Source organism: Danio aesculapii, chromosome 10, assembly GCF_903798145.1.
Source record: "Danio aesculapii chromosome 10, fDanAes4.1, whole genome shotgun sequence".
Classification (NCBI taxonomy): domain Eukaryota; kingdom Metazoa; phylum Chordata; class Actinopteri; order Cypriniformes; family Danionidae; genus Danio; species Danio aesculapii.
In genome coordinates, this window is record NC_079444.1 from 40,224,800 (window position 1) to 40,237,703 (window position 12,904).

Consider the following 12,904-nt stretch of genomic DNA (forward strand, 5'->3'; position numbering starts at 1 on the left):
CAAATGAAATCGTGTGCACTTACTCTCGCCTGAACTCGAGTGAGATGAAAGCTAAGAGAAACAGAAAAGCACATCCGCACAGAGGAAAAATCAGACATAATTTTTAAAATATAAATTTAGAAAAATATGACAGATATTCTTTAATAGAGCAAGTTCAGTGGAACAAATCATCCGCTGCACAGTTGTGTAAGACGGTGACGAACAAAAATATACATTTTCTCTTGAAAAATAATATATTCTTGGAATTAATTTAGTTTGGTATAAATCGTATCTTAATTATTTGATGTATTATTTGATGGTCAGCTATCTACAAAATAATCAAGAAGTGCTTCAACACGAGGCCCGCTATGCTGCATCGCCAAAACACCAAGATTATGCGCCAAGATAATGTTTTCACAGCAGTAGGCCTACGTCATAAGTTTACTTATGAAGATCAAGCTTACAGGTTGAAATAAGCTATGTGTGATTTATAACATGAGCAGGGAAAATTACAAATAGAAATCAAATATTACTTCTATATTAATGACTGCTCTGGAAGTAATTATAATTAAAGTTCTGTAAAAATATTGATCAGAGAGGATGCCTGCTGAATTATTTTTAAAGTTAAAATGAGTTTAGCTGTCTTTTTAAACCAGGGGTAAAATAAAGCATAAACCAGAGGATTCAGACCTGAGTTAGCATACACAATCCATATTAAAACATTTATAACTGTGGAAGAGTTTACAGTTAGAGAACTGATGTAGTAAGGAATCCAGCAAAGCAGATAAACAGTCACAATGATTCCTAAAGTCAGAGCAGCTTTACTCTCAGATTCCCTCTTCACTGAAACCTGAGTTTCCCATGCATGTTTTGGGCATGCAGAACCAACAGGCGGTGATAATGACACTTTTATGCTGGGTTCAAACCAAACAGGCAATTAAGTATTTTCGCAAGTAAACTGCAAACAAGTCAATGCAAACAAGAAAACAGAGGCCGATTACTGTCCCACTGTGCAAACCACATGGAATACATGATGCAGTTGGTGTGAATGTGTAGCGTTTGCTAAATTTTGTCGTCCACATTCCAGCCGATCAGAAGAAAGAAAACAGCTTGCACACTTGCATCATGAGGCAAAAACTAGTTGTAGTCTCCACATGACCACACTGTACCCAGAATTTCTTAATCTTCACCCTGGCTAGAGTTTTCAGATAGTTTAGGTTTCAGTAAAGTATAAAATCGTGCAGTTTTGAAAATAACTGTTTGTATGAACATGGCGTTAGCCACAAAACACTTCAACATTTGTTTTTTAGATTTGGGGAAAAAAAGCACGTATAAATTTATTATCAATAAACAGGTGATTTTGGTAACATAGTTTTCATAGCAGTTATGAATATTATTAAAATTATTATATGGGATTAAGCATAAACCAAGATGAGCCTCACAACCCCCACATCATACCTAACTCACATAGTTAATAATGTGTACTACTGTCATAAGTGACTTCAACTTACAGATTGAAATAAACTCTGTAATGCTGTGTAACTTGAGTAGTGAAAATTACAAATGTAAATAAAACATTATATTTTTGTTAGTGACAAATAATTATAATTCATGTGTAAAAATATTGATCAGAGAGGATGCCGGCTGAAATATTTTTAGAGTTAAAATGAGTTTAGCTGTCTTTTTAAACCAGGGGTAAAATAAAGCATAAACCAGAGGATTCAGACCTGAGCTAGTATGTACACCAAATATTAAAACATTTATAACTGTGGAAGAGTTTACAGTTAGAGAGCAGATATAGTAAGGAATCCAGCAAAGCAGATAAACTGACACAATGATTCCTAAAGTCAGAGCAGCTTTACTCTCAGATTTCCTCTTCACTGAACCCTCCGTTACACATTTACCACTCTTCATCAGAGAGTTTATAACCTTCACTTGCTGATGAACTACATAGAAAATCCTCAGATATAAAGTGATGATCAGAGTACAAGGAAAAATAAAAGACATGAACAGATCAGTGAGTATCCAACTAAAACTTATCATGACTAAACACTGTCCAAAACACACATCTGTTCTGAGTGAAGTGTCAAAATATCCATTATTAATTACAATGGCAGTGACATAAGCTGATAAACAAGCCCAGCTCAGACAGATAGTTATTAATGTTTTAGAGATGGTTGTTTTCTGTGGGTACAGTAGAGGGTGACACACAGCCACATATCGATCAACAGCAATTAAAAGTAAATTGCCAAGAGATGCAGCGAGAAGTAATGACACAAATAATATATAAAGTCCACAGAAAGTGTCTCCAAAGTACCAACACTTCTCAATCAGTCTGATGGCCTCTATAGGCATGGCGAGTCCAATAAACAGATCATTTACAGCCAGAGAGAGAATAATCATGTTGGTTGGAGTGTGAAGCTTCTTGAAGTGAGAGATGGAGATGATCACCAGCAGGTTCAGAAACACAGTCCATGCTGACAGCAGTGAAAAAAACACATACATGATACTGTATTCATGTTTGGAGCGTTTCCCCTTGACACATGATGAGTTGATGTGAGGAAAGCAGTATTGAGTCTCCTGATCCTCTGTCTCATAGGCCATGAGTGAGTCTCCTCCTGTTAGGAGTTTGTTCTGCTCTCCTTTTTGTCCTTTCATTTATAAAGTATCTGGATCAGACTGACCAACCCATCTACCGCCCACTATGATGTAATCTTTTTTAAAAAATTTTTTTATATTATTAGCTTCTGTCTAGGTTAGGGTTTTCTGCTGAAGTTCAGCTTAAAAATGTGTTTAGTTGCTTTAATCAGCTGCTAAAATTCCAATATGTTTTTAAATCCAGAGTGACTCTGGAACTCGTTTAAGTGAAACCCTTTGGTGTGGATTTAATTAAAATTCCATCAACCAAATCACAGACTGATGTGTTGCAGGGCTTGAAATTACATTTTTTAAAACATAGGAACACCTATTCAATGCTGAAAGTTCCAAAACAGTCATCAGTAACTAAATAGAAAAATAATGTGCATCTAAAGAAAGAACAGACATAAGAAAGAAAGAAAAGTCTGGCTTCTACCATAGAATTAAATAATTAAATAATTAATTTATTCATAATGAATTAAATATTTGTAGCCTACAGTTTCAACTACCTGACCCCCATGGTCTTCATTTTACCCATAAGTGATCAACTCAGAAATAAATTAAGATAAGTTACACCAGGGCTGTACGACTAATCGAAAAAAGATCACAATCTCGATTCGACCCTACACGCGATCTTCATTCAGCTTTTCTACGATTCGGCCAATTATATTTTCAAGGTCAGCAGAGAAGCATAAAGGCAGACACACAACTCTTCACAGCAACATGGACACCTTAAAAGTGTCACATACTGTATTTATAAGGTATAATTCACCAAAAGTATAATTTCTGTCTTAATGTAATGATGTAATCATGGCTGGGAAATCACACATGAGCTGACACACTGTTTGATTACAATCGGGAGAACACGCGTGTGCCCGCGAATGATGTGCACTTTAGTGAACAGAACCTGCATAGCCTGGGAATAACATGTAATGAAGTTGTAATAATGTTCAGTTTGTTGCACACATCGATCGGTTGGGGGCCACGCAGGAAGAATGATTTGAATGTGTTTTTATTTCTCTCAAAGTGACGACAGCCATGAGCGCACTCGGCATTGTAAAGTGAAATGGGCGTGCACATCATTTAAATGATCATATTGAGTTATGATTACGACAAGCATTTCATGTTTTTTTATAGCGAACAAGAGGGAATCTTAAAACGACAAATCTCATTTTACCAGTGATTAAAAACGGTCTAATAATGTTGTTGATGACAAGCATATGTCTCACGTAATAATTCAACATCAGAATTATGAGTACTTGTATTGTGATGTCATCACTTATGAATTAACAAACAGGACATATTTAAAGTCTGTTCAAGTCCACCATTTCAAGTCTAAAAAAAATTATAATTATAACCAACAGCAGACCTACACATAGGCCTAATATTATTGTTGTTGTTTTACCATGTGTTTGAGAAATAACAGTAATAATAGCCTACTCAAATTAACCTTTATTTTACATCAGGATTTTCTCACGATTCCAAAGATGTTTATTTTGAGCAAAAAAGTGATTCTTATTTTAGCCAGAATTGTGCTGCTTTAGCTTACACACAAATGACCACCTGTCATCACTTTCCGTGGGACTCTGGCATGAATAGGCAGAGTGATCGGTGTCGTTATAATGGAGTCAACTAACTTGGTTGGTAAAAAAGGTGCACGACCAACAGAACAAACCAACAGTATCTGAGGTTTAACTAAAATTACCAAGTACAAGGGTGAAAAAGAAAGATTAAAGCAGTGTACTGATGCTATGACACGTTACCTGATAGATTCAAATGACTGAAGAGTTGTTAGACAGAGACAATAGATGAATTAAATATCATGTTTAACAATTATCGTGAGACACCATCCATCGGTACATCCTTGATAAACTGTCCGACGTGCACTGCTCTCTGGGGTTTTGTGCTCAAAGAACCCGTTGACTGCTGGAGCTCAGATGTGCGCATATGCTAGAGCACATGACTGTGTGTCAGTGAGTGTGTGTCGTCACAAGATGGGCATTTCCAGCAGTATAGTGTGGAAGGAGGACTTTTCAGAAATGTTAGGTGAAACGCTAGTGTCGTCGTGGATCGTTTTTGTTCTAAAAGAGCATTTTAAAACTAAGCTGTATTAGTGTAAACAGGGCCTAAGTGTGTATTTCGTGAGCAGGTTACTGCTGCAACAGGGGCAGGGCGCAGTATCGAGTTGCTGGCTCAGCATCGTGATGTCTACCGGCCATCGACCCAACACTACAGTGAATGCAATGCATCGATATTTGGCACAATAAACAGCTGAGCCACTCCAAGCCTTTCAAGCACTCTCTCCGAAAACAAGCACTCTGTTCCGGCTGGCGGATCAACATTTACCACATGATCACTATCATCTGTGCCATTATTTGTAACTTTAAGTAGGTTTGCAAACCTGTGTACTTTATGGCCTCTTCCTCAGACTTCAGTCTTTGTATTTCCCACTTTCATAAAAACTCCCAGTCGTCTGACAGCAGGAAGGCTTGAGTGATTGACAGCTAATATGAACCAATATAAGGTCTACACAGCAGGGAAGACCGATTCAGCACATCGGTGAATGGTTTTAGAAAAAAAACAAAACAGGTTGCACTCAGGGCTGCACGATTCTGGCTAAAATGAGAATCACAATTATTTTTTTTTTGCTTCAAATCAAGATCACGATTTTCTCACGATTCTGTAGATGTAAAATAAAGGTTAATATGAGTAGGCTATTATTACTGTTAATTCTCAAACATATGGTAAAACAACAACAATAATATTAGGTCCATGTTCAGGCTGCTGTTGGTTAAAATGCTAAGTTTTGAATAGACTTTGAATGGTGGACTTGAACAGACTTTAAATATGTCCAGGTCATTAATGCACAGTTAAGTGATAACATCAGAATACAACTATTCATAATTCTGAAGTTGTATTACTGTGTTTGAATGCTTGCATTCTGTCATTGACAACATTAATAGACCATATTGTCACTGGTAAAATGAGACATCTGTCATTATCAGAATCCCTCTTTCCTTATATTCATCATTATATAGGCTAGAGTAATTATACTGACACTGTTAAACATTTCTTCTTATGCACAACACGTAGTATTGGCTATGAAAGTAACAACACGAAATGATTTTTGTAATCATAACTCTAAAATGTAATATCATTTCAGTTTCACTGCTGAGTGTGGTCATGGCTGTCGTCACTTTGAGAATAAAACACACATGCTAATCATATTTCCCATGCGGCTCTCAAACGATCGCTCTGTACAACAAACTGAACGTTATTTACCAAGTTTTTCACGGTCTATGCAGGTTCTGTTGACTAAAGTAGACATTGGCAGGGTGCGCGCGTCCTCTCAGTAGTGAACGAGTAGTAAAACGATTTTTGTAGTATTTGGCTAAACCATTCTTGGGTGGCTCGCCAATGTACTAGATGACTCTAATACTTAAAATAAGTAAGCTGACCAATGGGGAGAAGACTTTATTGAAGACAATAAATAGTCTTCAAGTAACTTAACCCAAAGCGCTGTCTGTGTTAAACGTGATATTTAATTCATCTTATTGTCTTTATCTAACAACATATACCTAGACTTTGGTGTTTTGAATCTATTACTTGTTCTCTGGTAACGTGTTTTGGCTGAGCGCAAAGATAAGTTAATATATTAATTAATATAATCACAAACACTGATGCTGCATATTGACTTATTGCTTGCCTTTTATTTCCTATAATGTATAAACTTAGTGTAGGTTATATTTTTATAATTATTGATTATTAAAACTGATATTCAATGAAAGACATGAGACCATGAGAGACGGGGTTTGTTTCGTATTTTCTATGAAAATAAAAGGAGGCTGTTTTGTTATTAATATGCATGCAGTGAAGATGACGGTGACATATGCAGCTACACGACGCCTCAACATTTTTGATGTCCGTTAAGTTGCTAATATCAAAATGAAAAAAGGCAGTTGCTTATATCGTGTTTTCATTTTATTGTTAAGAAAGTTACACAACGTAGCCATGGTGGTGTGTATAAGTTTATAATGTACACTGTGCCCTTTGAGGATTTACCAGACGTGTCCTCGAAAGTTTGTTTTCCATATCAAACTTGCGAAGTCTGAACTTACAAGGAGAGGATGCAACACTGAACTGTGTGTAGGCTGCTTAATATTGAGGAAAAAGCCCCAATCAGACAGACGAATGTCTGCAGCCATGCCTACATTTTCAGATGTCTCTGTACCAGTTTGTGTTTTAGTGCTGAATACCAGACCTTGTTTTGAACTTCAATTCAAATGTTATTCGTTCTTGTTTATTTTGTAGATAGCTGACCAACAAGAATACATAAATTAAGATACAAATAATATCAAACAAAATTAGGTTCAAAATGACCATTTTTCCAAGAAATATATGAAGTGTAATTGTTGTATCACAAAACCTCTGTCATATTGCTACATTTTTAAAACAGGTCATTGATTTATAGATTATATTTTTTTTAGTATCTGATTTGTCCTCAGTGCTGATATGTTTTCATTTTCTCCATCTCTCTCGAGGTGAGTTCAGGCGAGGGAGGGTTTAATAAGTAAAACTGGCCACAATTTAGTTGGCAGGAAAATATACATTTAAATTAAAGGCTGGTTATTTTACCAGTGATGAGGGACAATAGTGGTATTACTGATTTCAAAGAAATATCTTAATATTAAAAAGGAAACATAAGTTTGACAACAACAGATCCTATCAATGTTAAACGCTCTTAAATATGTAGTCTAGTTGACAGCAAGCATCAGATTATTATTTAGATTGTTAGCTCTGATCTTTATAAAGTGTTACACAGATGCGTGTGCAGGGACCGCAGTGTTGTTCAAATTTGACGGTGTCTTTATTAAGCCCTGCTACTGTATTGTACTGAACTGATTTTTTTTTTTTACATGTAATGTTCCATTACCTAATATTTTTCCAATTCGTCATATTTATAGTTTGTATATAAAATGAGCACCTATCTTTTCACTGTGATCATTATGCAAGTGTAACAGAGGCCAGTTGGTGAAGGGCTGTGCAGATAAAACTCACTCCTCTGACCTCTAAAGGTGCTCCAGCGACAGACGCTAGAGGTCTTTAGCCTCCTTGTTAGAGCAACCGACTCCCAGGGGGGAAAGTTACCCATTTGATCCCAGTTCAGAGCTGCTTGGGTGGTGTAGGACCAACGGGGTTACACATGGATCATATTTCATATTTGGTTTGTTCTTCAGTAACATTAGCCTCATAAATTATGTATTTTAAAAATGGATTCTTTATAAGGACTAAGCTAACTCTAATTCTCTGAATGGAAATAGCTTGGGTGGCTTGATTAGTTTAATATATAGAATCATTCAAAACTTTATTATGTAAATGATCTGCCCCGCATTCTTCAATATTACAGATCGATTTATCAGACAATTTGTCATAGGAGAAATATTGACGAAAGGGGTTTTCTTCATGGCGATGCCTCTATCGCACACATTGATAGATCTTTTACAAAAATATTTGACTGTTTTTGGCTTAACTTGAAGTGCTGTAAAACAAAATGTGGAAAAATTCATTTTTTAAGGTACTTTATGATATGTTGCCACATGGCAACAACGTCCAACAGTGGATCCAACTTAGAAATTTCAAATCTAAAACTTTCCTTATAATTAATTATTTTGTTGCTGAAATGATTTAATGTGTTGCAGTTTTCTAAGCTTTAACACAGAACTTATAAATGACACCTTATACACACTTTCCAACTACTCATATTCCAACAGCTTTCATGTTTCCATTCTTTTTTTGCTGAATATTATTGAAAACAAATATACTACTGTATTATCATGTATATAACATACAGTAAATATAAATATCTTCTCCAGTTAATATTATAACACATAACAAGTCTAATATATCCAGATTCATCAGAATAATGTAGCTACTAACTAACAATGTTTATATATTATACTATATACTATACTACACCTGTCTTATCTGCCTCTGAGCTAACTTACCTGAACTGTCCATTACTGCTCTTATCAAATGTCCAGTTTGCATCAGTCTCATGGTCACTAAAACCCATCTCATCTTCACTTTCATCTGCAGGAAGAGCCAGTTCTGTCCTTTTCTTCTACTAACCATAGAACATAGTGGTGCTCGCTAATACACTGTTCCCTGTATTCATTTCTAAAAGTAGTATTGCTGTTAAAACTAGATTTTATCCATAATGCAAATGTCATTAACATACAACTAATCAACATTATATTACTAGCATTCATGCTGTTATTGTTACAACTTAAAATCAGACATAATTTTTAAAATATAAATTTAGCAAAAATATGACAGATATTCGTAATAGAGCAAGTTCAGTGGAGCATTAATTAAATCTTTACTTTACACGGAGCGGAACAAATCATCCGCTGCACAGTTGTGTAAGACAGTGACGAACAAAAACATACATTACATTTCTCTTGAAAAATAATATATTCTTGGAATTAATTTAGTTTGGTATAAATCGTATCTTAATTATTTGATGTATTATTTGGTCAGTTATCTACAAAATAATCAAGAAGTGCTTCAACACGAGGTCCACTATGCTGCATCGCCAAACACCAAGATTATGCGCCAGGATAATGTCCAAGATAATGTTTTCACAGCAGTAGGCCTACGTCATAAGTTTACTTGAAGAGCTTACAGGTTGAAATAAGCTATGTGTGATATAACATGAGCAGTGAAAATTACAAATAGAAATCAAATATTATTTCTATATTAGTGACTGCTTTGGAGGTAATAATAATTAATGTTGTGTAAAAATATTGATCAGAGAGGATGCTGGCTGAATTATTTTCAAAGTTAAAATGAGTTTAGCTGTCTTTCTAAACCAGGAGTAAATTTATAGCATAAACTAGAGGATTCATACCAGAGTTAGCATATACAATCCACAATAAAACATTTATTGCTGAGGTAGAGTTTAAAGTTAGAGAACCGATACAGCAAGTAATCCAGCAAAGCAGATAAACAGTCACAATGATTCCTAAAGTCAGAGATTATGCGCCAAGATTATGGCAATATATAAATCGTCATGTTCTCTTTATTAAACATTTATTCATGAAATGTTACTGAAGTGGTTTGTTTAACTGAAATGTTCAGTTTTTGGTATAACATATGGATATCATGTAATGGAAGTCAGTAATTGTAATGCAGCATCATAATGCACTATACAGTGGCTTATATTAATAGGGAGTTCAAAAATGATCAAGTCCGTAACACAAAATTGTGGTTGTTTAGAGCAAAGACCTGAGATCAGCTGCCGATCATAATTAGCATTATTTGTGATGATATTTATTACACAATATAAACTTTTTCATTAAATCGTTACAGACGTGACATGTGATCGAGGCTGCATGTCTTTAATATGTAGCTCATAAACTAAAAGGGCAGTAATGTTATGAAAAAGTGAGGTACTACAGACCCCAATCCTTCTGCAGAACGCTTACTGTTAAAATAAAACAAGGAAAAGGTGAGTGTTTAACCTCTTTTTTGAAAGCATGAAATGTGGTTGGATAAAAATTAATTTACCATTTGCACAATCCTCATATTTCATGGATAAAGCAATTTCCTTAATTCGACATGAGCACATCATAATAAAATATAGACCTTAACGAGCTAATTTAAATTGGGTTTGTTATTTTGGTCAAGTTTATTTTTTCATAAGGTTGACATTTTCATAGAATTGCTCATAAATAGTGAAGATCTAGAGTTTTTGCTGAAGGGCGTGTCCAAGGTGGTCAGACAAACTGCAGTGCCTCGCCATGGAATAGTAAGTACTTATAACTCAACCACACAATGTCCGATCTGCCTGAAAATTTACATGATTCCTCTTCTGAAGGCATCTACATGCCAATATTGAGTCAGTCATAGCGCCACCCGCTGACAGAATGAAGTTTGGCTTATAACTCGGCCACATAATATCTGACCTGGCTAAAAATTCACGTTCCATAAGATTCCTCTCCTGAAGGCATCTACCTGCCAACGTTGAGTCAGTTATAGCGCCACCTGCTGACAGAAGGAAGTTCATCTGACAGAAAGAAAAGTCTCTTGACTATATTATGGGGTAGTTTTCATTTGTGTGTGAACAATTCCTTTACTCCTGAATAGAACCATTCTCAAACATGGCTGGAATAAGAGTACTACAGGACATGTTTCTGTTTCCACTGTCATAAGTTTTATGTCAGTAAGACATTTGTCCTGTCACGGTTAAAGCTCTGAAGACTAAACACTATAAACATATACACTTATTAGTTAGATTATAGTTTGTTTTATTTGTTCTGTTTTTACAATGACAGCACCAGGAAAAATGTAGAAAATAAATCCATCACAAACTGTCTGACAGACTGAATCCATACCCTGAAAACTGCCCACCTGGTGTATCTGTCAGCTCTCTTCTATAACCAGTGAGAACTGGGCCTGTGATATACTGTAATGTTCCTAGAATAAACTGAAATATAATTGAAATAATTATTTAGTGGTGTATTTTAGTTACTGATCTGGCAATCACGCTAGTTCCTTGTTCACAGACGAAGCTTCAGCTTAATCCAAGACAAATATGTAAAGCTGAGCTGTTTCAGCTGAAAGAAACATACACTGACTGTGTTTTAGCCTCAACATGGACACCAGTGTTATTTTATTTGTATTTTTTTGCTGAAGCATATTTATAAAAAAATTATTTAAATGTTTTAATTTTACAATGACCTAATCCTGGTTTAGTTTAAGCCCATGTCTGTGAAATCAGGCATAGATTGCTTTATACTGTTGATTTAGTTTTGCTTGTAAATTTGATCTGTTTGTGTTTGCTTGTAAATTTGATCGTCTGTTTAGTATTTGCTGTCAAGAGTAAATGGTTAAATATGTGAATAATAACAGTATTTATTGCTTAAACACAATTTTCATGGATGTTTTGAGTATTATATGGGTGTAAACACACAGCAACCTGAGCCACACAACCCTCTTCACCATACCTAATTCACACAGTTAATAATGGATACTTCTGTCATGCATCTTAATCTTGTTTTCACATCAGTAGGCCTATATCATAAGTTTACTTAGAGCTTACAGGTTGAAATAAGCTGTGTGTGATATAACATAAGCAGTGAAAATTACAAATAGAAATCAAATATTATTCATATATTAGTGACAGCTCTGGAAGTAATTATAATTAAAGTTCTGTAAAAATATTGATCAGAGAGGATGCCTGCTGAAATATTTTCAGAGTTACAAGGAGTTTAGCTGTCTTTTTAAACCAGGGGTAAAATAAAGCATAAACCAGAGGATTCAGACCAGAGTTAGTATACACAGTCCATATTAAAACATTTATAGCTGTGGAAGAGTTTACAGTTAGAGAACAGATATAGTAAGGAATCCAGCAAAGCAGATAAACTGACACAATGATTCCTAAAGTCAGAGCAGCTTTACTCTCAGATTTCCTCTTCACTGAACCCTGAGTTTCCCTGCTTTTAATTTTGTTTTTAAATCTACATGAAACCAAAAAAACCTGTTGTGATGCATGTTTAGGGCATGCCGAACCAACAGGCAGTGATAATGACACTTTTATGCTGGGTTCAAACCAAACAGGCAATTAAGTATTTTCGCAAGTAAACTGCAAACAAGTCAATGCAAACAAGAAAACAGAGGCAGATTACTGTCCCACTGTGCAAACCACATGGAATACATGATGCAGTTGGTGTGAATGTGTAGAGTTTGCTAAATTTTGTCGTCCGCATTCCAGCCGATCAGAAGAAAGAAAACAGCTTGCACACTTGCGTCATGAGGCAAAAACTAGTTGTAGTCTCCACATGACCACACTGTACCCAGAGTTTCTGAAAATCTTCACCCTGGCTAGTGTTTTCAGATAGTTTCGGTTTCAGTAAAGTATAAAATAGTGCCGTTTTGAAAATAAGCGTGTTCGTATGAACATGGCGTTAGCCACAAAACACTTCAACATTTGTTTTTTAAATTTGGGGAAAAAGCAAATATAAATTTATTATCAATAAACAGGGGATTTTGGTAACATAGTTTTATAGCAGTTATGAATATTATTAAAATTATTATATGGGATTAAGCATAAACCAAGATGAGCCTCACAACCCCCATACCTAACTCACATAGTTAATAATGTGTACTACTGTCATAAGTTACTTAAACTTACAGATTGAAATAAGCTCTGTAATGCTGTGTAACTTGAGTAGTGAAAATTACAAATGTAAATAAAATATTATATTTTAGTTAGATTTGCAAATAA

The 12,904-nt window shown here is 35.2% G+C and overlaps 1 protein-coding gene across 1 annotated transcript; it reads right to left on the reverse strand.

Moving 5' to 3' along the window:
- Window positions 1-1,581: 1,581 nt before the first annotated feature.
- LOC130236499 (trace amine-associated receptor 13c-like) lies at window positions 1,582-2,637 on the reverse strand. Its single transcript, XM_056467222.1, has one exon. The coding sequence runs from the start codon at window positions 2,635-2,637 to the stop codon at window positions 1,582-1,584; it is 1,056 nt and encodes a 351-aa protein (XP_056323197.1).
- Between the last annotated feature and the right edge of the window lie 10,267 nt (window positions 2,638-12,904).

Bases quoted from the DNA above. Each gene is read 5' to 3' on its own strand.
- LOC130236499 (XM_056467222.1), bottom strand. From the start codon at position 2,637: ATGAAAGGACAAAAAGGAGAGCAGAACAAACTCCTAACAGGAGGAGAC.